Source organism: Poecilia mexicana, unplaced genomic scaffold (assembly GCF_051168715.1).
Source record: "Poecilia mexicana isolate PSO_F unplaced genomic scaffold, ASM5116871v1 scaffold_9, whole genome shotgun sequence".
NCBI classification, from domain to species: Eukaryota; Metazoa; Chordata; class Actinopteri; order Cyprinodontiformes; family Poeciliidae; genus Poecilia; species Poecilia mexicana.
The window spans coordinates 2,598,136-2,622,716 of record NW_028263378.1 but is presented as its reverse complement, the minus strand read 5'-3'; the positions used below and the strand labels follow the sequence as shown (position 1 = coordinate 2,622,716).

Sequence of the window (24,581 nt, the reverse complement as noted above, 5' to 3'; positions counted from 1 at the left end):
AGATGCCCAATTTCAAGATGTTAAATTTCTTTTAAGTCATATTTGATATATAAAGCATTTCTACAACAACTGAAGGTAACATAGTTACTTGATTGTGCCATAAAATGACACTATGTGCCTGGAAACCACGATGCTGCCTCTTTAAGAATGATGGAGGATCTGTTTCTGTTCAGGGAAACTGGAAAACTCATTAAAATGCCAGAAAATGTTGAAGAAAATTAAAACTCAGATAGTTCACCACAAAATCAACCTTATTCCAAACGAGCAAAAAGTGACTGAAGAAAGTATTACATGTTCAAACTGCTCTTCAAGTGGGTTTGAGTGTTAAAAAGTTTCAGATTTGACTAATCAAATCTGAAAATAATATGTTAGCCATGATTAAAATGTAAATCATTTATTGCTAATAAAGTGGTGAAATGTTTTCACTGGTTTGTTAAAATAATAATAATAAAAATCCTTTTTTAAAATATATTTTCCAAAGTTTTCAGCCAGATGTGAGGCGTTTCTCCATAAATGTTGTGTTATTGAGCGATGCTTCAGCTCACTCTACAAGGTCGTCCCAAAGTGGGTAAAAAATTGTAAACAATAACCCGCGTGCGGCGCCAACACCTCTGCTGAGAAGGGGTTAAATATACAATACACATGCAAATCCAGAGGAATAAAGGAGGCCATAAATAAGCATCCGGCTCATCACACGCCCACAGAGGGAAGAGCAGCGTGATTTACGACCTGCCGCCTCGCTTTGCTTTTTTTAAACCTGGAACATTTCTAAAACAACTCGGACTGCTGCTCAACGTTTATCACACTGCTGGTCAGGAAAAACAATAAAATCTTAATTTTTTTGTGAAAAGTTAAAATTTTTTTAAATGAATTTCACAGATGTGAGATTAATGAGATTTATTTGCACCTGATGTGATTCTGTTGGAAAAACAACATCGTGTCTGATTGGAAAAATCAAAATAAATGTCAGAAGGGAGCATACAGTAAGATCCAGCGACATCTAGTGGCTGATTGGCAAATTACAACAAAAAAAACCCTCCTCCGCTCCAAAACGTTCAGAGTGATTAATACAAATCTTGTTTATTATAAAATGAAAATGAATGGAAAACTGCTCAACATAGCAGAAAAAAAAAATCCTTAAACAAAGAAAATTAACCTACTCAATTAAAAAAATACACCGAAGTAAAAGTTGCATTATTTATATTGTGTAAAATGTCAAATTAATGCACACAATAAGTCCAATTAACCAAATTTCATTACTTAATTTAAAGAAATAAAACCTTGATTCCAGTGTTTCAGGATGTAGTTTATCAAAAAATACAAACTTGACCAATACAGCGACTCTAAAGTTTACACACCTGTTAAAGTCCCAGGTTTCTGTTGGGAAAAAATGATAAATCTTTAACTTTTTCCACATATAATGAAGCGGTAAACCCTCAGAATTAAACTGGAAATGAATCATAGAGGGAAACAAGCTGTTTACACGCAGTCATGTCTTCACCATGTTTGGATTAGAGAAAACGTCTACACTGCAAAAACACAAAACCTTACCAGGTATTTTTGTCTAGTTTCTAATTCAGATATCTTGATGCATCTAAAATGAGACAAAACTAATTAATAAGTAACAATACAACAAGAACTATGAGCTTGTTTTGAATCAATAATTCCTTAGTATTGATGAAAAAGTTCTAGCTATTTCACTAAATATTACATGCTGTAAGTCAATCTGCCAGTGAAACAAGTTTATTTTTAATCAATATTAATGACGTATTGACTTAAAACACATTTGCACATACGGACCAAAAATACTTAAGATTTTGTGTTTTTGCAGTGTTGTACACATTTTTCTGATTATAAATTATCTTTAACTGAATTACACACATATATTCCAACTTAAGGTGTAAAATGTTTTGAAATAATAAGTCAAGGTGTAGCAGGTGTGTAAACTTTTGAGAGTGCAGTATTTTATTCAGTCTTGATTTTTTTCTAATTAGGAATCATAAAAAACAGTCAGTTTTTGGATGATTAACTCCCTTCAGTTACGAACAGAGAGACTCAGAGCAGAACAGAAATCAGGAACAAAAATCTGCTTTAACAGCTGAACAGTTTTCAGTTCAGGCGAGAACTTATCGTGACATTCTTCTTCTTCTTCTTCTTCTTCTAGTTGCTGGTGTCGCCGGTGATGGTGTCGACGGTGAAGCTGGCCGCCTGGCCGCCGGCCTCGCACTCGGCCTTGTCGTCGTTTAGAACCAGAGCGCTCATGGAGCGGCAGGTCATGGTCGAGTCGTAGCTGGTGGGTGAAAACGCTGCGGGGAGAAACACAGTCAGAGTTCACTTCCAGAACAGGTTTCCATATCATTATCTGAGTTCATTTTCCTCTTTTAAAGTGTGGATGGATAAACTGATATGTTTAGGCGATGGGTCGGCCATTTTGCCATCAGTCCTGCTAAATAAAACTTGTTTAGAGCCGCAACTGTTAGATGATCTTTTGATAAATATCTACTACAGGAAAACTGTTCATCGTTTTATTTCTCTTTAAGAAGCTCCTGCTCTTTCTGAAGCTCCGTCCAGGAAGCCATCACAACATGGCTCCTCTATTAACAACGTTTCTACCAGTGATGCTCTGAGAAGTGGCTCCTAACATGAGCTCAGCAGGTGTTTGCTAATTGCTCATGGCTAGTCTGAGGGAGCTCAGTGGGGGAGGAGCTGCGTCTAGAAGGCGGAGCTAGGTCCACCCAGGTGTTTTCCTATGGAGATAAAAGGATTTCTCAAACATGCATGGAAGAATCAAGGCAACGCTCCATTTATTAGTGAGAGAACAACATTATAATATGATGTAAACCTAAAAAATGTTTAAATAATACTGCTCCTTTATCTTCTGTTGAATCTTTTAAAATGCAACAAAAACCTTTAATTTAAGCAAACTTTTATTTTGAAGGGGGATTTGTGACCTTTCCTATTATTCAGTTCCTGTTTGTTTGCATTTGCTTTTTTAAATATTTAAAGACATTATGTTTATGTTTGCAATAAAGAAGAATGTGTGAAATGTCATTTTTATGAGCTACTTCATCCCACAGAATATTTACAGATAATCTGTAATGTTTATTTTGAAGGATCCCTGTCAGATGACACAAATGAAATCCGTCCAGTGGTAGTAGCTTTTCCTGCTCTCCTCTCCTCAGCAGAGCTGGGAAGGAAAACAGGAGTAATTTTTCTCCTCATTAACTTCCTGATTGGTTTCGGACTCCGATTTTTGCTCGTCTGCAGTTTGTCACCAGTTCAGAACTGACAGCTCGATCATTAACACTAATGTTGGAGTAGCTTTTGTTCCTCGGCGCTCTGTTTGTACAGCAGTAACAGCAGCGTGGTGAATTAGCACGCTCACTGTTAATTCTGCCTCCGTTCATCAGCAGGAAATCTACGACGCCATTAAAGGCTGGAGCCGAGCAGACGTGTTCGTTCCCGCAGGGACGTTAAATCACGACACGTGTTCTTGGAATCGTTCGCCTATCCTCTGCCCTGCTGCGTAATTAAACCACTGAAACAGCAGAAAGCCTTGTTCTCAATTAGCAGAGGAGGCCTGTTGGTTTGCTAACCAACTGTCAGCTGATTGTTAGTATCTGCATGTTTATCTGTGTTTCACTTATTGCAGCGATCTCATTTCATACCCAACGTTTCCAGGAGAAAAAAATCCAGCTCCCTTTGTCCCATCAGGGGGATGTTTTTGACATCCGATGATTTAAAGTAATTCTCTGTCATCTATTTTACTGTAAGAAAATGATGTTAACACAAAACAAACGATATAATCTGTCTTTCAGAGAACATGGAGAACAGAATCTGGAAATAGTGAGTTCTCTGGATTCCTTCCACAGTCAAATCGTAACTCTTAACGGTTTCTCCAAGGATGCTTTAAAACCTGATAGTCCAGTAGACTCTGTTTGATTGGGATCAAAATGTCTTCCATTTTCCCACAGCTCTGAGTCAAACCAACCAAACTAACAGAGCAACCTGTTCCTCTCCTGCCCTGTGGGGGCGCTGCACCAAGAATCACTGAAGGGAACGACACAAAAACCTCTGAAGAAGACACTGAGCGTAACTTCCTTCTTCATGAAACGTAAACAATAATGGAGTGGCATCAGATTTTAGTGGCTGTAGGACTTCACGAGCCATTTCTTCTGCTAGCGCTAGTTAGCGTGTTTGGTTTGGTGGTATTTACCCAGAATTCCCTGTGCTGTCGTCCACTTCCTGCTTTTGGAGCGGACTCCGGTCTGTTTCACATTCACAGCCGAATCGTTCACTTCAACCAAACTTTGCTTTGCTGGTCTGCATCAGAGTTCGATTACGAACCTCCTGTAACGAACCCAACGCGACGACCAGGAACAGACGACGGCTGGTTGGTACGTTGTGAAAACTTTAGAAAATTCAAAATCAAGTTTGAGTGTATTTATCATCATAATACATAAAAAAATGTTGTGTACCGACAGAAATAGCAGCAATTCTGAATGTGAGAGTGTCGGAACGTTGTGTGAAATGGAAATAAAACCTGGATGTATTGACTTACAAATCTCACAAACAATTCAGGAGGCAGTTTGTAACAAGACAGACTTCACCTGAGAAAGTTTTGTTTCTGGAATGAACTTCTGCCCTTCTCGCAGTCACTCAGCACTATATATATAAGGTTTCTAAACTATTAAACTGTCTTTGTGTGGACTAACAAAAGGAAGCTTTTTTAACCTCCCACTTGTCCTGTTGGGAAAAGGAGGGAGGGTTTCAATGAAGGTGCAATCATTTCTGCTGCTGCCAAGAAACGGGGGGGAACAAAAGCCCAGATGTGAGAGTAGATGGTAATTCGGTCTGATCCAGAGAGGATAAGCGCTCTGTGGCTTTCATACTCCACACTCACCACCCGTACCGATCCAACGAGATAACGCTTAAGTAAACACAGAAATCTGCCAAGACACAAATCAAATATAACTTATCTTAGTAGCGTTAAATGTGAAGAGACAGTTAGGAAAACATCACTCTGTAATTCTGACTTTAGCTTTGAAAATAATCGATTTGCACTTAAGTGAGCAGAATTTAGAGCAGCACTTATGGTCACATGGGTTAAAAATGGTGAAAATAAAAAAACTAAAATAAAAGCTTATAAAATGGTACGTTGTTGTAGGAAAAGCATTTAGTTTTCAGTTTGCTTTTGGCTTGATTAAATAAGTTTATTCTCAGTTTAAGAACAGGATGAGTCTCGGTCTGTCCTGATAAAACATTTCTATTAAGATAAACGATAATATTGTTGTTTTGACACCATTTTCAAGTAAAATAAAGGCAATAATGGAAGAAGACATTCTCAACTTTGAAGTCTAATGAGCATTTAACACTGGAACATTTTAAATATCCAAAATAAAGAAACAGAAACAACAAATAACGTAAATTATGAAGTCTCTGTAAATAAAAGTATCCTTAAAAAACGGCTTAGTTGAGACCAAAACACCAGACTTATATCATCCAGTTTTTGTAGAAAAAGAGAAAATAAAAACAATAAGTGACTTAGAGGGAAATTAATTAGTTTGGTTTAATGCATCATGTGATTAATTGATTAATTGATTTATTGCAACAGGCCTATTTTTCCCCAAAAAATGTTTGGTATATTTAGCTAGGTTTAATAAATCAGATAAAAGCTGGTTTGGGTGCAGCAAAGTCAGCTTTTTATTGGAAGTGTCTGCATAAACGTGGTTGTATTTACTGTAAAGGCTGAACTATACAAAGACAAATGCTCTGTGCTGTACTTAACATTTTTAATTTAAAGGAAATCAAGTTGGAAATAATGTTACCCTTATTGGAAATAAAATGGATGAGTCAAATTTGCATCATTCTTGAATTGCAGCACAAATTCAGTGAAAAGGCCACAAATGGCCCCCGGGCCGCAGTTTGGACCCCCCGATTCAGAGAAAGAAACTGAGACAGAAGAATCGTTCTTCACCTGTGTGAATGTGTGGGAGGCGTTCAGGGCCGGCAGCGTTTAGTGAGGCTGTTATGAAGGAGAAAAAATTAAATCGCAGGGATGAAGAGTTGCCTGTCACATGACAAGGTTGCCCTGAGATTAAATGGCAGCCATTAAAATGATACGAGGTGTGTCTAAAAAAAAAAAAGAAGCAGGCCCGGTCGGACCCATGTGTGTCCAACTTGTAAAGATGGACGCTCCGGTCTGTGGCTGCTCATCACGCCATCGGAGCGGCTGCAGGACTTAATGGCCCAGAAAACGGAGCCAAAGAGCAGACGGGCGGCCGGGCTTTAAACAGCCAACACACTCAGCTGACGCTCAGCAGGCAGACCTTCACCCTGCAGCCCAGATCCTCACCAACACACGCAAACACACGAAACCTCACTCACCAGGTAGTTTCTACTAAAAATACACTTTAAATAAGATAAAACTAACTAGCAGCTTGTTTTAAGTCAGTAATTTGTTAAGCAGATGTGGACAGAGAAGAAAAAAACTACTCAAGTAAGAGCAGCACTACTTTAACATATTTATACTAAAAGTGAAAAGTATCCATCCAAGAAATTACTCAACTAAGAGTAAAAAACTATTTGGTAAAAAGTCTACTCAATCAGTCATGTAATATTTAAAAATTACGTCATCAGACGGACCAAAATATAAAATTAAGTGGGAATTTTAGGGATAGAAATGACAGTAATTCATAAGTAACAAAAAATAACAAAGTAATGTTTTCAAAATGAGTTTCAATAAAAATGTTATGAAACTTTAACAAAAACTGCAGGTGTGTCTGTGTGGTGAAGTTTTAGCTAAAACATGTTTGTTTTCATTCAGTGGGTAGAAAATCCAGAAATTTTACACCAGTAAAGTACTTCATAAAATCACTCAGATAAATGTAAGAAGTACAGCATAGTAAAATACTCCTAAAATAAATAAATAAAATAAAAAAATTACTCAAGTAAATGTAACTGAGTAAACATAACTGCCCAACTCTGATTAGAACAAGACATTTTTCCTGTAAGAAAAATAATTTGCCAATAAAACCTGAACTTTTCATCAATATGAAGAAATTATTTACGTAAACATGCTCCTACTTCTTGTTAAAAAGTTACTTGTTAGTTTGGCCTTATCTGAGGTGTAATAAGATATTTGCACTAGAAACTAAACCAAAAAAACTTGGTAAGACCTTGTGGTTTTGCAGTGTATTAATAAACTTTTATTTAACCTGTTTTCTTTTAAAGTTAAGCTTTTACTAACCAAAACTTGTATCTTTTATGCTTTTTGTTTTTTAAAATCCTTACTGGGATTTTCTGTGATAGAACAACAGAAAGTGGCTCGTAATCAAAAAGTTGAAGGAAAAGAAAAAAATGTTTTGAGCGTTTTATGCATAAAAATCTGAAAGGTGTGGTGTGAATTTTCCAGTGTCAATAAACATGGACGCCTCTGACCTTTTCCATGTGTAAATAAAAATAACCACAGAGGTAATCCTCAGTTAGGAAACATGTTTTGCTCACAACTTTTCTTCTTTTTCAAGAAAAAACTCAAAATGTTTTTGTTTTGATCAGCAGAACTCTGATGGTTGAACTGCTTCTAATTTTAAGCCACATCAAACACTCTAATCAGTGAACTAAACCGGGTCAATAAAAGCTTTTGCATTGCCATTATTACGGACTATTCATTTTACTGTCTGCTGTTAAATCTTCCATAAATTTCTCTCTCTCGTCTCGTCAAACTGAGAAGCATTGAGACAGTAGTTTAAAGGGATGGAGCCGCTTTTGAAGCAATTAAGATGTTTAAAGAAACACTTAGAGGCTCATTATTGGTTTGCAGTGGAGCCGATGTGAGTGGAGGACCGACGCAGTTTGACAGAAGGCATCAGGCTCTGAGGTCAAAGGCTAATTAAGCAGAGACGACCCTTTGCTCCTGCATTGTTAACCAATCTGTCCCCGGCGAGGACGACCGCCAGAGAGGCGTGACGCCGCCGCCGTCTCCGCGCTAAATCTCCATTTTGGCTACTGTGCCCCATCAGCTCGCAAAATAGCACATCGGAGGGTCGCCGGCGTTCTGACGGGATCCATCCAAGAGTTATGGATATGCAATAATGAGCTGAGGCGGGCGATCGATGTTTGCGTGACTTCTCTATCATTGCGCTTTAAACAAGAGATTAATTGTGAGTCGACAGCGTAAGAAAAATGCCAAAGTAAAGGACACAGGAAGAGTGAAATATATCGCCGCGCTAAAGCTGTCAGACGTGTTTATTCAAGTCGTTCAACTGTTTCAGAGAGCTGCCATGGAAACATCATTTACCAACACACCAACATCAGCAGGCCGAGGACTGGAAAACGTTACTAAGTTTGTTTTACCAGAAAATCCTGAAGAAGCACCGTCTGCTAAATCTGGAAAGCAATAATATAATTTATTTATGCAATACTTTTCTAAAAACTCAGACATTTAATCAGAATAAAGCACATACAGGAAACAAAATCATAAAAGGAAAAAAAAATAGATTAATATAGGTATATTTTAAGAGTTTAAAGAAAAGTATTTTAAACTAAACAGATTCAATTTAAAGTTGTCAACTGTTATTTTTGACAAAAATGAACAATTTAAAAAGAAAAAAGAAATTCTGGTGGAATCTAAAGCAGCTTTTTCTTTTATCGTTTTCAGAGACAAAACAACCATATCTGCAGCGTTTTACTTTAAAATAAAAAATAAACTAACCAACAGGAAAAATATTCTGTAATTATTCTGGGACTTTAACACCTTCATTCAGAACACATTAAAAACTTCAACGCAATTAATTGCTTTTTTATTGCAGCCAAAACCTCTGTATTCAGGCATTTTTGGTATTCATGCCAGGCCACCAGGTGGCGCTGTGATGTGCAGCTTAAGGAAGTGCTATCTGTTTTGTTGTTCTCTGCCCTGGCATGCGTCCAGTAAACCCGACAGCTTTCACACCTGCAGGAGGCATCCACAAAAAGTTTCACAGTCTTCCTGAGAGCTGGTTTTAGAAACAGTGTTCCTGTCAGAGACGCCGATCAAACTGGATTGGAACAGAAATGCTACGGTGTAAACGGGTTGTAAAGGAGGTGCTGCCATGCGATTGGTGATTTCCTATTTATGTCTGCAACACATTAAACAGGGAGACCACCAGACAAGAAGGCTGGACAGATGATATCTCCATGTTTTGCATCCTGTGCGCCCCAACCAAGACCAACATCACTTTAATTAAAGATGGCTGAAAGCATGAAGAGGCCAAGATTACCAAAGTTCACAAAACTCACTGGTTACATCTAGTTAAAGACAAACTCTTTGCTGAAACTTTCCTAAAACCATGAAAATTATGGACAACCTCGACCATCCTCTTCATGAGAGTGTCTTCAGACAGAGGCTTCTTCAAATTTGCTGCAATACAGACTGCTACAGGAGCTCTTTCCTGCCAACACCCAACACATTTACAATAACGATGAAAATCTGAATTAATGAGTTAGAACAACATTTAATTTCTCTAAAATCAATAAAGCAATTTTAAATTTTGAATGAATGTAACGAACTGCAGGTCAAATCAGTTTCAGTTGAGCAGAAATGGAACAGAAGTTTCATCTCTGTCAGTTTTCCTCCCGTAAAACCACTAAAACAGGGAAACGTTCTTATCAGACGCTGAGATTTCAGGTTCAGCAGAAGGACGTTTCAGATTCAACAGCATTTGACAACCATTTCACTTCACTTCAAGCCAGCAGGACGGTGTGTGTGTGGGTGTGTGTGTGAGAGAGAGTCAGAAAGAGAAATAGAGAGTGAGGATAAGAGGACATAAACTACACAGCCCTGGCCATTTAATGTCTCCACAGCCCCAGGCCTGTGTTAATGGTGGTGTTGTACAACACATTACTGTGGTGCTTGTGCCCTGAGCAGACAATTATACTGGTATTTAGCCCCGGAGGCTATCAGGGCACTTAGCAGCACCACGGGCCGGGGAGGACGGCTTGACAGCTCTCACAGGAGTTTTATTCTGTAATCAAGAACCAGGAGAAACGCCAAAATAAGAGCCACCAGGTTCCCAGGGGCCTCCAGTCAAACATCGCTTCAGCTTACAGAAACAGCTCAGAGAAACATTCTCATTTACTGACCTAACAGGGACTAAACTAGCAGATCTGTCAGGTTGTAACTGAGTTTTAATATGAATCTAATGGAAGTGGACTGAATGAAAAATAAATAAAACTGGATCTGTGTCCTGTAAACACCTTTCAGGTGACTTTAAGTTTGAGAAACAGATAAATGTGTTAAACCTAATTTTATAAAAGGACTTTTGACAAAAATAAGTTATTTTGTATTATTTACTAATGGATCATGTCAAAAACTGATATTACAATTAGGGATGAAACTTTGGGCTGATATCGATTTTGTTGTTATGGATAATAACGATATTTACCAATATTATATATATGCTATATATATTTCTTTACCGTTTCAACACCTTTAGAAAGAAGCGACCAGAAACAGACAGCAACAAGATGAAAATAAAAAGACTTTTTTCTGTCTATATTTGATATGAAAGGTCTGGAACATGAACAATAACGTAATCTAAATGCACAAAAGCCTTCGGGGCAAAATGACTGTACATGTTTGAACATCTACAACTTTTTCCACATTTTGTCTCATTGCAGTTTTATTTATTGGACTGATACTGATATGTTAAACAATAACTAAAATCAGTCGATACCGATGTTAGTGCTGATATATCGTGCATCCCTAATTGAAATTAGATTTGTTTACTCAGAGAAGTTGGTTGATTTTAGACCAGACGAACACATTTTGTCTTAATTTTGACAAAATTTTAACGTAACTTTTAAAACTCCATTATTTTTTACACATTTGTTGAAACTCACCATGTCATGACAGCTTGGTATGAGACAGATCTGTAAAATAATCAAGTTCCTTTGCCTTCTCCCAGTCCTATCTAGAAACAACCAATCAAGGCCAGGAGGCGGGTCTTAGTGCTGTCAATCACCCCCTTTCTTTCTGCTACCCTGCAGATAGCATAGCCTGTTGTGAACACTAAGGCTAGTTGATGAATGGCTTATAGATATTTACACTATAAATTAGACCAAAAATCTGTGCTGAGATTTTGTGTTTTTGCAGTGTCCTGCTGGTTTCACCTCTGTTAATGAATCAACAGAGCGAATGTGTTAAAGTTGGTGACGTTTTGAACCCATCAGCAATGAACTCTGGCTACATGACATGAAACAGCGCTTACTTTGAAAAGGTCACCTCTTTGTGGCGAGGAACTGATTTCTGATTCGTTTAGGTTTAATAAATCCTAAAGAGTGAGTGGCCTTTGTGGCATCTCAAAAATGAGAGTGAGGCGAAGGTTTGTGGCGGTAAGTAATCTGACCTGAAAGCAGCTAAAAGCCATTTTACACACGAAACAAAGAAACGCAGCGGCGGCAGCTTCTTGGTTGTTTTTTTCTTTGCTTATTCTTCAGAGGGAGGCTGACAACCTGAAACGACAGACTTTATACGCAGTAACTCAAGTTGGTGTACAGTAGGATATAGATTGAAGTGAGAAAAATCAATAGAATATCATCTAGAAAGATAGTAATGGATTTCTAACTTAATGGGCTCACACAGGTCTATCGATTAGCAGGATGAAAATCTGCAATACCTCAACAATCTGATTTGCATTTAAATTACAGTAGGCGCTGTGCTGACACCGATATAACAACACAGACAAACGTATAGCTGGCCGAGCGGCGCTCCATCATCACGTCTGACTGCGGGCTAAATCCGCTTTTCGAAAAGTAAAGGAAAAGTTGCTCTGCTGAGAGATAACCAACTTCTAAATTCTGCTGGTCGGGACAAGGACAGAAAAATGTCACCTATGAGTCTGAGGCGGCCATAACTCTGGCTGGGCAGCTCATCGTGAGGCGGCTGTTTGTGGAGAAACACTGTGGATGTCTCTGTGTATGTGTATATTTGTACTGAGTGGGTGGGTGGGAGTGGAGGCGACGTGAGATGAGATGTTGAGAGGGGAGGGGAGTTTGATGGACTGCACTGTCACCTCCCGGCCGGCGATTTACAGCGGCGCGGCTGCTGACGAGCGCGGGGCAGTAAACAGGCCGGCCAGGGGCGTATTTCACAGCGAGCTGGCTTTTATGAAGAACACCGGGATGGCTCTGCCCACGGCTCCGCCCGCACCGCCGTGACGGATGGAGAAAGACGCATGACAAGCTTCATCATTGTTTGTAAATCTTAACTGTTCCCGCTCACTAACTCCAGAAGGCAATTTTGCGGAGACAGCGAGAGGGGGGGGACGAAGAGCGAGGAGGAGGAGGAAGGGGTAAGGAGGGGAGGGGAAAGGACAGCGTGGCACTCTTGAAGGTTATTTGGATCTCTGTATTTGGCCAAATGATTAGCCTTATCCTGGGAGGGAGATAAATCTGCCAGGCGCCGTTTGGCAGCCGTGTGGGAAGGGAGGGAAGGAAGATCACAGGAACCGTTTCCTCCGTCTGATCCCGACCAAAACATCGCTTTACTTCACCTCAACGTCCAGCCGCTTTCTGTAACAACACCTGCTTCTCCATCACAAATGTTTGCAAATATTTGTCTCTATTCTGCTACTGTCAAAAAAACACAATTTTGCAGTTGCCATGAATAAGAAATTAAATTAAACTCACGTTAATGAGTCACTAAAAATGAGCACACAAGCAACAGCGATGGCCAACAAACCCGCTTCTCTCGACCCACTCGGTTTTAATTTATGGGTCTAAAAATGATCTGATGGACGCTGGAAGAGATTATTGTTGTGTTCATGTTGTGCTAAAAGGAGTTAGACTATCAGCGAAGCTACTCAAGGCTAAAAGAGCAGCTCAATGCTGAACATACACAGAGGCTAACGCTAAGGTCAGCGTCCACAGTCCACTTTTCTAAAGAAACACCGGAAAACTGAAGGGCTAGAATAACACTTCATATTAATCTGATGGCTGAATAACAGATTAAAAACAATAAATATATTTGCTTTTAAGCTCATGTCTGTTTATCCAATAATTTAGAAAAAGAGTTTTTTTCATTCGTCAATAAATAGTTTTCTAAAAAATTATTAATTAATTACAATTAACTCATTTAGTCGACCCTCACCATTATTGTGTATACTCAAATATCTTTTATTGTGCATGTAGCTCTGACAGATTAGAATCTCAGTAACTTGTGTTACTTTTGTTTTTACTGTTTTACTTCGAGATATTAAATAAAACAGATGAATATAATTAGATGTGAAGGTGTGACATGGCATTGAAACAGATCCCAGGGGTCCGTGTGCTGGACGCACATTTCAGAATCCTGCACACTGCAAACTATGTTTGTTAGGCTAAGAGGCCGCTCTTTCTGTTAGCTACAGTCCTGCAGTATAAAAGATGATGATCAGATCTGCTAATAAACAACCTGCTTCGTAAAAATCTGAATTTAAGATCCAGCTTTGAACCTGCAGACCTCTAATAGGCTATGGAAATGAACACTGCCTCTTTCTCTTTTTTTAAAAAAGGTGAATTGACACTAAAAGTGGGACCACCGGCTGAGATTGTTGTTTTCTTGTAATGGAGCATGGCGGTTCAGGGTGGAGCTGACGTGGGACCCTCACAGCAGAAGGACAGCTGAAGGTGGTAAACAAACAGCGCTACAAGGCCAGATGTGGGGGTCCTAAGCTTTACGATGCTGGTGGTGTCATCGCTCCCTTCCAGGAAAAACACGGCTGATGCTGTGATTCTGACGCTCTTTCTCTGTGTCCTTCTCGCGAGAAATTAGATATTACTACGAGAAAAACACAGGTACAGAAAAACTGGGTTCCTAGCATAAACATGTCCCACCAAATGCCAAAAGTGCATCAGTTCACAGAGAACAATATCAAATTAGGCTGATGAAGCCATGATAAATCAATAACACATATTGCAAATTAGAGGTGTGCCGATCGATCGGTCACCGATCATAATCGGGCCGATTTTCGTGAAAAAGTGCATGATCGGTGATCGGCAATCATTGGCTCTTGTTGCCGATACCGATCATCTCATTTCCAGCCTGCCTGTGCAGCTGGTCTCCTCTGTCCTTCACACAGCGCAAACGCGCAGCAACAAATCCTAAGCGATGTGGAACTATAACGCACTGAGTGAATGGGGAAGTTTGCGTGTTGCGGCGGAAAATTGAAGCACGTCAAAATGCATCAACACAACGAAGCTAATACGACATAAAAACAATGAGATACTTGACGGAGATTGGCTACATCGAGGCTCACTGCAGTAAAAAAGACATACGGAGGATCAGATAGCAGGTAAAGCAGCGCACAGCTACAAACACTCACCCGGATTAGCATGACGGTCAGAAAGCTAAACAATAACCCGCAAAATTATTTAAGTCTTCGAGCTGCGATGTCAGACGCTGGTTCTGCTCTCCTGTTGAACCGCTGCTACGCTACAGGTAGTAATATCTGACAGACGGAGCTTCGCTTCTGCTCCACCTGGTAGTGACTCTCACACCGAACCTGCTTAAAGCTGCAGCATCTAACTTAAAAAATACATTTTACATACGTATTAAAACTTTCGCTGTCCTAACATGAGACAGATAATCTCTAAAAAAAAATAATCGATCTCCTCCCTGATCTGCATAATTACTCCGCTCAGTCAGAAACAGCCAATCAGAGCTAGCAGTAATCAGCTAGCCGCCATGCTAACAGGAAGTTTTCATTCAGTAACTCTGGATTGTTTATTGTAATGGAACCTGTTTTTGCCTTTGAATGTTAAGTTTTATACTTGAATTTTTTTGGCAATGTTGAGAGGTTTTATTTTGGCTCCTTGCGTTATTTAGCCTCTTCAGAGCTTTCATATGTTATCAGTCTGTTAAAGATAGTAAAGATAATTTGCACAATGCCTGTTTTGTTTAGTTTTCTTCTTGAAAAAAGTTATTAAAAACAAGTTTTTGTCTAAATTAAGGTGAATTCATGGTTCCTTTTTCCACATAATGTAACCGGTAGTGTTTATGATAAAAAAATAAATAAAATAATAATAATAATTATGTGATCGGTATCGGTGTATCGGCCCTCATGGGTGATCGGTATCGGTAGGAAAAAACCTGATCGGCACATCCCTATTGCAAATGAAAGGGACTTCCGAGGAATTTGAAATCAAAAATCGATCCTTCGCTGTATATCGTCACTCTGATACTTCATGCTGTCATTTCTGGCTTTGGGTTCTGCTCATCAACCTTCCTTTTCTTCAAACCCACAGGCCGGGATGTTTGACAGAAACACGAATAAAACATAATTACTTATCAGAAATACTTTCCAGATCTAGTTTCTTTAACAAACTGAACCCTGACAACGGACTTTTTTTTTTGCATCAGCTTAGGCTGAAAGAGAGTGAGAAATCCTCCATGCTGGAAATGTGAAGGCAGGACACAATTAAACGACGTGCCATCCTCAGTAAAACAGATATTAAAGTAGTTCATGTCTGCCTTAGCTAACACACAAAAGATAGTTTGACAGTAAACACTACAGCAAATATCACTGATATGAATCTAAGTACTGTAAAGTACTCAAAAATTTTAATCAAGTAATGGCTTTAATGTACTTATATTATTTATAAGTTATTAAAGCAAGTCGCCTTAAAAGGATTATTTCACAACAACACTTTTGAAACCATCTTAAAATGTAAAGAGCAAGAAGATTTGCTGAAGAAAAATAATTGAAATGGCCAGAAACAGATTTTCCATCCTGGACAAATTGGTCCCTGTAATCTCAGTTTTTGCTGCCACTTTGCTTTCCATCAGTAATCTCACTCTTATTACGTACTTATCTGCATTCTTTAGATATTTCCAAAAAACACTTTACTGAAGATGATAAGCAACGCACATAATCTGATTCCCCCACATTCCCTGGTAATAAGGAAGGCATAAACTCCCGGCAACCAGAAACGCTGCACTGAGATTCTCATCTGGAAAGAAATCTACTGCTGCACAAATCAGAGATTACATCTGCTTCATCTGTAAACACGGCGAAAAGAAACAAAGCTGCACTGTTTGGGACTTCTTGGACAGGTCTGCACAGTTTATACTCTATTCCCCTTTCTAATTCCCAATAATTCACCTGAATCATATTTTAATACATTCTCTGTTGTATTTTAAACATCAGAAAAGCATTTAGCTGATTAAAGCCATAAAGCAAAGCCTTAAAATTCAGTGATGAGAGCCTGCATACACGGAAAGTACTGGATTTGCAGTAAAGTTTAGTGCAAGTGAAAATGAAATTTTATGACACTCTCAACTTGAATGCAGTCCTCCCTTGGATGTTCTGTTGATAAAGTCTGGGTAAAAGTTTATGGGGCCTTATAAGTGTGTGTGTTGGAGTGTTTCTGTGTTGCTCACAGCCTGCCATGGTCTCAGAGCAGCTGTTGTTCTCCTCCAGGCTGACAAAGGGCGGCACACAGGTGGTGGAGCCCAGGCCCTGGGTCAGGTAGGTGGCCCCGGGGTAATAGGAGTGCATCCGGTACTGGGAGGACACGCCGTGGCTTGGGAGGCGGCTGTCCCCATGGGGCATCTGCTTTAAACAAAAGAACAACAAAAATGTCACATTTATATGTAGAATACACAGTAATTAGAAGTACACTGTAAAACTGGCCAAAATGTTCACCTTGACCTGACCTGTGACTCACAATCTGTTTGCAGTTGGTGAACACAGCTTATATAAGAACTAGCAAGCCACACTCTTCAGTTTCCTTCTACCGCAGGAAAACAACTCAAAGTTAGCTATTTTCACAATAAGTAAAGTGTAAAGCTAAAGATTTTTAAAGGAAACTAGTTTCTGCCAAAGCATGTCAGTCAGGCTGCTACAGTAAATAATGGTCATTTTAGTCCTTCATCATTTAAACTTTTGGTTGAATTGTCCCACCCTTTAGGTACAAACTAATCATATTCATGTTTAACTTGTAATTTTAATTGCATTTCTTATTAAACAGAAAAAATGCAATTGCAAACTTGTGTCTTTTCAACATTAGAATATCAAAAAAGGTGTGTGCACATTTGTGCCTTAGCAAGCTAATGGAAACATATACGGTATATGTTTATATGTCTGAATGCTTGAGGTATATGATATACACTAAAGGTGCATGTACACAAGTAGGGGTTCTTCTATTTGGTTATGAAAATAAATAAACCTTTTTAAACAAAGTGCAGTCATACTGATTTTGAGGTTGAGGCATGTCGGTCTTTCTCTCTTGAATTTTAGACTTCTGGCCTTTATTCGTTCAGTAAACAAGAAAAAATGTACCAATATAGAAAATCAGCTTATCTTAACTTTTTAGGAGTTTGTCTGAGGTAACATTTACATTTTTAATAAAACGATGATCAATATTCTTTCTCATTTCAATTCTTCCAGAGAACAGCTTGTTCTCTGTCAGTCCGACGCCCGTGCAAAGGCGCAGATTAACTGCAACAAAAATGTTACAAAAGCACAGAGAGAGCAAACAAAATCGGTGCACAAACGTTTTAATGTAAATGCTGTAGCAAGCGCCTGCACTGGCCCATTCCTTTCTTCAAAAGCAGTTGCAGTTTAAACATAGATAACACGCATTTCAAAAACAACTTACATGCAAGAATGTCACACTGTATTCATATATATCTGTGATAATTGTTGCTACCACTATATGACCTGATTCAGTTCCAGACATTCACAAGCAAAGCATTAGGAACAAACAGGAAATCATCATTAGCTGCAGGAACGAGCTGCAACGCCCGGCGGCTTTCTCCAGACCTCTGAAAACTTTCAGACGAGCTGTCTACTCAGCAGCAAGGCCGCCTCACTGAGGGTTTTCAATTTCATTTTTATGGAATTTGATTTCTGTCAGCCTGTAATATGTCACCCGTATTGTCCACACCATCAGCTCTGCGACAGCTTTATAAACTGTTATTTAAGCTACACTCCACTCTTGTATTGGGCTGTGAAAAACAGAGATTGGAATGGAGTCTTCAAAGTGCACTGAGCTTATGGCTCCCAGCACACATATAGCACAGGACTAAACTGTCTTAGCAAAAGTTGCTCACAAAAGGCTTTTTTTCTGGTTAACACGGATGGTAAAACATCCAGATCCAGTGTGTGGATTTGGCCTAAATGAAGGATTCAGTGTCCCATGTAGAGTTCGGCATATCGATGCTGATGTACTGTTTGCTGCCTCTTGGCCAGGACTTCCTTGAAAAAAAGGTTTTTAGTCTCAATGATTTTTTATCCTGGAAAAATAAAGGTTAAATTAAAAAAATGTAACTGAGTATAAACCTATGTTTTAAAAACATATAAGCTGTATAAATTGGTTCTTAAGCTTGCCATCTTTATGCTTCTGTGTAAATTGTGCACAGAAGCAGTTTTCTGTCACTCTGCACTGTGTCAAACGGACCAAAGCCTTTGAGCAACCCACTCCCCTCCTTGCCTGTGGGGGCGCTGCAACAAGAAGGAAACAACATGAAAACCTCTGAAGACACTGAACACACCTTCCTTCTTCACAAAATGTAGCAGCGCATTTGTTTTGGTGATATTTACCCAGAATGCCCTGTGCTTCCTGCTTTTGGAGTGGTCTCCAGTCCCTTTGATGTTAACAAATGTATTCAAACCTCAACAGAGTTTACTGATCCGAACCAGACCGAGGTTTGTAGGCAAACCAGAGTGCATGTTGTGTGTATTACAGGATTTATTTTTTATCTTTAGTTAAAGACCACAAGCCATTTTACCCGTTAGAGCATTTAAGCTACTCATACATTTGTTTTGGTGTATTTACCCAGAATGCCCTGCGCTTGTAGTTTGCTTCCTGCTTTTGGAATGATTTCTGGTCCGCTTAGCGTTCACACATGTATTCAAACCGAACCCGTGATCACATAAACCGAACCAAGCCTGAGGTTTCTAGGCAGACCAGAGTTCACTTTTTTCGGTCCACATCAAAGTCTGAATTTGGATTCACACATTCAAAAACAAACCAGACTTTCTAGGCAAAGTCTGATTAAAGTGAACTAGACAGTTGGTGTGAATGGGCCTTAGAACACCAACAGTTTTGAGTTGAGAGTAATTTTGTTACATACTCTGTGTAAGAACAAGAAGATCTACTGTTTTGTATTTTTGCATTTTACTAATAATCTATAACAGGAAGAGAAGTGCACTGCAGCTTCCTAATAATGAAAGTTTCCACACATCTACAGCAGTGCTTATAAGCTGACTTGTTGAGTCTCGGGGGGCTTATTACCGCCCTGACAGTGCCTATCTTCTTATCTGGCACCATCTTCTGTCTGGAAGCTCTTTGCCACCCTTATTTTATCACCATCCACCTGCATGGCAGCCAAGCACCGAGAGCAGAACAGAGGAGAGAGATGGCCTTACGCTGATAACAACCGCAATGTTTCCTCTGGGGCTGCACGTTGGAAAGGGATTAGCTGGGACCTCAAGTTCACTTACTAAAGATTACTTACATGGATCTTATTTCACAGCCCAACACAAAGTAGGGCAAAACTGTGAAGCAGAAGGTAAATGATACCTGGTTTTATAAAATTTTGAGAAACAAAACACTGAAAACCGTAATGGGGTTTCGTGGTCATCAGTCACAAGAAAAGCTACCAAGATTTGTGATGGGAATGATGTGCTTGTACAGGAACTCAAGAAGAATCCTGTCAGCTCCAGGGAACGGCCATGTCCTGTATAAATGTATGTTATTGATTAGAAATAGCAACAAAATATAATCTGCATACTTCAAACTCCAAAATTAGGTTAATTCATGAGGTAAATTATGGCTAATGTATCTAATATGCATCATACCTAAATTTATATGTGTGCATATGCTATATTCAAATTAATCTGCACCTAATTTAGTATCTATTTGACAGCAAAAGCAATTAATTTATATATGACTGTAAATACATTCTGCTGTAGGGGTCAAAGGGCATGAACATGAATGCAGTTTGCTACATTAATATTTTTTTGGAATTCATCCTTCACTTTACAATGTGCAACTTTGTGTTAGTCTTTAAAAAGTAATTAATTTCACCAGATATAGCTTAAATAAATTTCCAAACGTTCAGGTGGTATGAGTATCTTTATAGTGCACAACAAAGTCAGAACATAACAGTAAAGCAAAATAATCAGATCTGTTCAGGATACACATCCTGAACAGATCAAATGTTCACTTTTATTGGATAGTAAAAGAATAAAAATGACAACAGAAACTGACCTAATCTTTGACTAGTAAGAGAAGATATGAAACTGTGTTTTAGGAAGTAATTTTCCTGAAAATGTAAAAGATAAATTCTTACCCGGGTATCTCAAGGATGACGCTTGAAGTTTAATAAAACTGAAATATGGTCAAATAAATAAGACTATTTTTAAGCAAAAAACAATAAAAGTTAAAAAAATGTCATCTTTCTCCTTCCCACTGTGTGTTTGTGGCATTAATAGAATCCACAAATAATAAACTCTGGAATTACAAAAAGAGTGGCCAGTAAATTTAGAGAATCGCATCACGTAACCCCTTCAACCCGACAGCCTGCCAAAAAAAATCATAAATCACAAAGGAGGATGGCTAGATTATGCTAAAGAGCGCTAACTGATTAGCATTAATGTGCTCACTTTCTTCCTCAAGCGCTGAAGCATGGCGGTTTGTTCTTCTGCCGACAGACAATACCATTAACCTTTGCAATTTAGCCTCTGCAGGGTGGCAGAGGCAGTGACCCCAAAACTAGATGTTGCTACTGGGGGAAACCGGAGGGAGGCAGAGAGAGGTGGGAAAAATGATCTTCATAAAAAAACCAAACCACATCGTCAGGGATCAGGGGAGAGTTATAGTTATAATCTGCTTCATGCATAATCTCATTTCCTTTGGACACAACAGAGATACATTCCAGTATAAATCAGTGCATGTACACACAGCTGGAGGAGGGACCAAACGCAGGCCGCCAGACAAAACTAACAACTGAGTTTAACTGCATTTTGAAGCCGTTACTATTTGTACTAACCTTTTACTCAGTACCTACCTTTCAAAAGTGTAATGTTTTAAATTATGGAAGTATATTCTGAGTAAATTAAAAATGAACGGCCTTTATTGTCGGACACAGGAGGTCAGCAGTGTTGAATATTTCAAATGTAGCTGCAACCACTTGGTTCACCAATAAAACCAGAAATAAAAATGTAAAAAAAAATTCAAATATTTAATTGTGTTAACCATAACGAGCACCTTTAGAGGCACAAAAGGGGACATTAATGTCAATTCTACTTTCTAGGACAAACGCAGGGAAACAGTGGCACATTTATGTTACTCTATATAACGTTTTATTTCCGGTTACATTACCACAGCGTGATGTGGAAGAATGCTGTTTGATTTGACAGATAATGACAGCAAAGTAACCAATATAACTGTTACTTTATTCCTTATATTCTTTTATTCTTAGTAAGGAACAAAATAATATTTATTCTTTATTAAGAATAGATATTCTTAATTACAATTTGTTTTTACTGTTGTTATAAATCTTGTTTAAGAATATAATAATCTTCTAGTAATGTAATGTTGAGGCCATACTGCCCACTATTAGAATAAAATAATATTTGGTCCAACTAAGCTGAAAACAGTCAGGGATTCATAGACTGATTAAATAAATGAACTGATCATAACAAACTAAACCCCAGCTTTTTTTTAAATTGGTTTACAGCCTTGTAAACATTTCTCCACCCAAAGCTGAGTCACTGTGAGCTTTAATGATGAAATTATAAAAATCAGAACATTAACATCCGCTTGAGCCAAAAAAAACAAGCTCAGTCTGCTTTGACCTTTTACTCTTCTGTTTTTTAACGAGCGGCTGCAAAGCTTTTTCCCATGAGCCCCATCATGTCCTGTTTTAGGGTGTTTTCACACCTGATAGTCACTCGTTCAATTGGGGACAAAATTGCAACATTTGTTACATTTTCAGCTGCTGTGGTTCTCTTTCACACTGCAGTGTCAGATGATCCAAACCCTGTTCCCTTTCTCGCCTGTGGGGGCGCTGCACCAAGAACCACTAAAGGAAACAACACAAAAACCACTGAAGAAGACACTGAATGCAACTTCCTTCTTCACAAAATGTAAACAAAAATGGAGTGGTGCCAGATTTTAGCAGTCGGAGTTCTCTTTGGTGTTCTGCTGCTAGCACTAAACTAGCATGTTGGTTTTGGTTGTTTTTACCCAGAATGCCCTGCACTGTAGTCCACTTCCTGATTTTGGCTCTGTCTCCGGTCTGCTTGGTCTTCACATATGCATTAGAACTGAACCAGAACTTTTATAATCCACATCAGAATTCGATTATGCATTCACAAATCCACTAGCAAACTGGACTTTCTAAACAAATGAACTGGAGTTTGATTAGTCAGGACTGGTGGGAGCAATCGGGTCGGGCCGGGTCTGCTGACCATCATGACCCAAACTGTTGCATAGATGACTTCATTAACCTCATATGAATATCTACGTCTTCTCCAAATGGTTTCTTCTGTTTGACTGAACTATATTTACTTCTTTGTTCTTCTTCTATCTGTTGTAATTTAAAGTTGTTTTACTTTAGATGTCTGGACGTAGATCATTTTTAATATAAGTTTTCAAAGACAGCCTACAGATGAAGTTTAACTTAAGAAAACAACATACAAAGTTCTCATACAAATATTTTCTTTTTTAATAGGCTGCAATGAAACTTCAGGGACTCTGAGCTCATTTTAAGTCAATAATTCCTTAATTTTGATGGAAAAGTTCTAGTTGCATTGTCAGATTATTTCACTTGAAACATGACATGTTTCTCATGTTGTGTGTTACCTGGTACTGTGGGTAGTTGTACAGATTGGTGTAGTAGGGGGGGTAGCGTGACTGCTGGTAGAAGTTGTAATAGGAGGTTTCCAGCAACAGGTCAGAAGTTCCCTCAGAGTGAGGCCTAGCAGAGGAAGAGGAGGGACTGGAGGACGATGAAGAGCGACTTCCTGGAGAAAGAAATGAAGGAGTAAGACTAAGATTGTCTCAAATAAACTATTGTCCGTGGCCTTTAATCTGTAATCTGTATTTCTATCATGTAAATTAAAGATTTTTTTTTAATTCAAATTTGATTGATTTTCTGAATATTGTCTCACATAAAACACAAAACAAAAAAAGGCTGGTGCACCTCCCCCTTCAATACCCAGGGTACAGTCATATATCACATGTATGTTACAGTGTTAATCAAAAAACATTCAGTAGTTGGAAGAAAGAAGATTTTTTTTATATTCTTTGACATAATTATTTTCCAGCTTCAGTTAAAAAAACACTCAGAGGTTATTACTTCAGCTCCACCTGAATATTTGAAATGTTTGTGTAGTATTCGTTTTCCTGAGAGTCTTTTTCAAACCAAGATTAAACAGCGCCATCTGCTGGTGCTGGTAACGGTTATATTTACTTTAAGAATATCATCTGAAAGTTTAACTAGTGGAGGAATTTAGCTAGAAAACTCATATAGATTTATTACACATAGTGAAAATTTATTTCAAGCATTTGTTTCTGTTCATTTTGGTGATTTACAACTGATGCATAATCTTTGAAAAAACAAAATTTAAATAAGATCATCAAAATACACAAGACGAATAAAAATAAATACAAATATTTTTTACTGAAGAAATGTTGGAGAACCCAGATTAAAAAACACAAAGAAAAAAAAATCAACCAATATAGCTGGTTTTCAATGAAGCCTTTAGAGATAAAAATGTTTTCAGATTTGCTTTTGTTTTTGTAAGGTTTTATTAAATAGTAATATTAAATATAATATAAAATTAGTTTGCATTTTGCACAAAAAACATATATGCACATGTTCTAGACATCTTGCTCAAGAAATTATATGAATATTTCTAATCCAGTAGCTTTCTAAGAATGAACAATGGGCTTTAATATTTAAGCTATGTAAAAAAAAACCAGAAGAAAAGTCAGTATTTGTTCATGTTTTTATTTGAAATAGATATAATATTACAGGGATCTTACACGGTTAAAGTTTGTGTATGTATAGACATGTTGGAAGTTAAATAAATGTTTTGTGAAACTAATTTAGCTGTATCTCAAATAGCATACAAGGGAATAATGATCTTCAACAGATCAGTGTTAATAGTGGATATTTTAGTAAATAAAAACAAGATATATTTAACAGAAGTTCAGTATTTTTCCTCCTACCTGTGTGGAAGTCTGGCAGATCTATTCATGAAAAAATCTTTTTTTTTTCTATTTCAAACATCAAAACAATCTTTTTCCAAAGAGTCATGGTCATTTTTATCACTATGAGTAATAAAGGTGACTAAACTATGTTTTTTTGCACGTTGGGCTTAACACAAGGAATGGAGCACCAAATCCTGCAATTGTTCCTGTAATCTCAGCAATTTTCTCTACTAAACATTTCTTTCTTCCACTCAACTTTCCTTTAATTTGTATTAGGAAGCCAGAAATTAAACTTAGGGTGCTCATTTACAATAAATTGTAATCATCCAAAGTAGAAATGAACTGCATCACTGAATGACTAGAATGACTGAACTTTTTCAGTGACATACAGATCGAGA

The 24,581-nt window shown here is 38.2% G+C and overlaps 1 protein-coding gene across 1 annotated transcript in view; it reads right to left on the bottom strand.

Moving 5' to 3' along the window:
• Positions 1 to 602: 602 nt before the first annotated feature.
• The window catches only part of dmrt1 (doublesex and mab-3 related transcription factor 1), a 30,336-nt gene continuing 6,357 nt past the window's right edge, over positions 603 to 24,581 (bottom strand). Inside the window, exons 3-5 of the mRNA XM_015010966.2 lie at positions 22,831 to 22,991; positions 16,397 to 16,571; positions 603 to 2,306 (exon numbers count right to left, since the gene is read on the bottom strand). Coding sequence (XP_014866452.1) covers positions 2,161 to 2,306; positions 16,397 to 16,571; positions 22,831 to 22,991 — 482 coding nt within the window. The 3' untranslated portion in view covers positions 603 to 2,160. The remainder of the gene's footprint in view (positions 2,307 to 16,396; positions 16,572 to 22,830; positions 22,992 to 24,581) is intronic.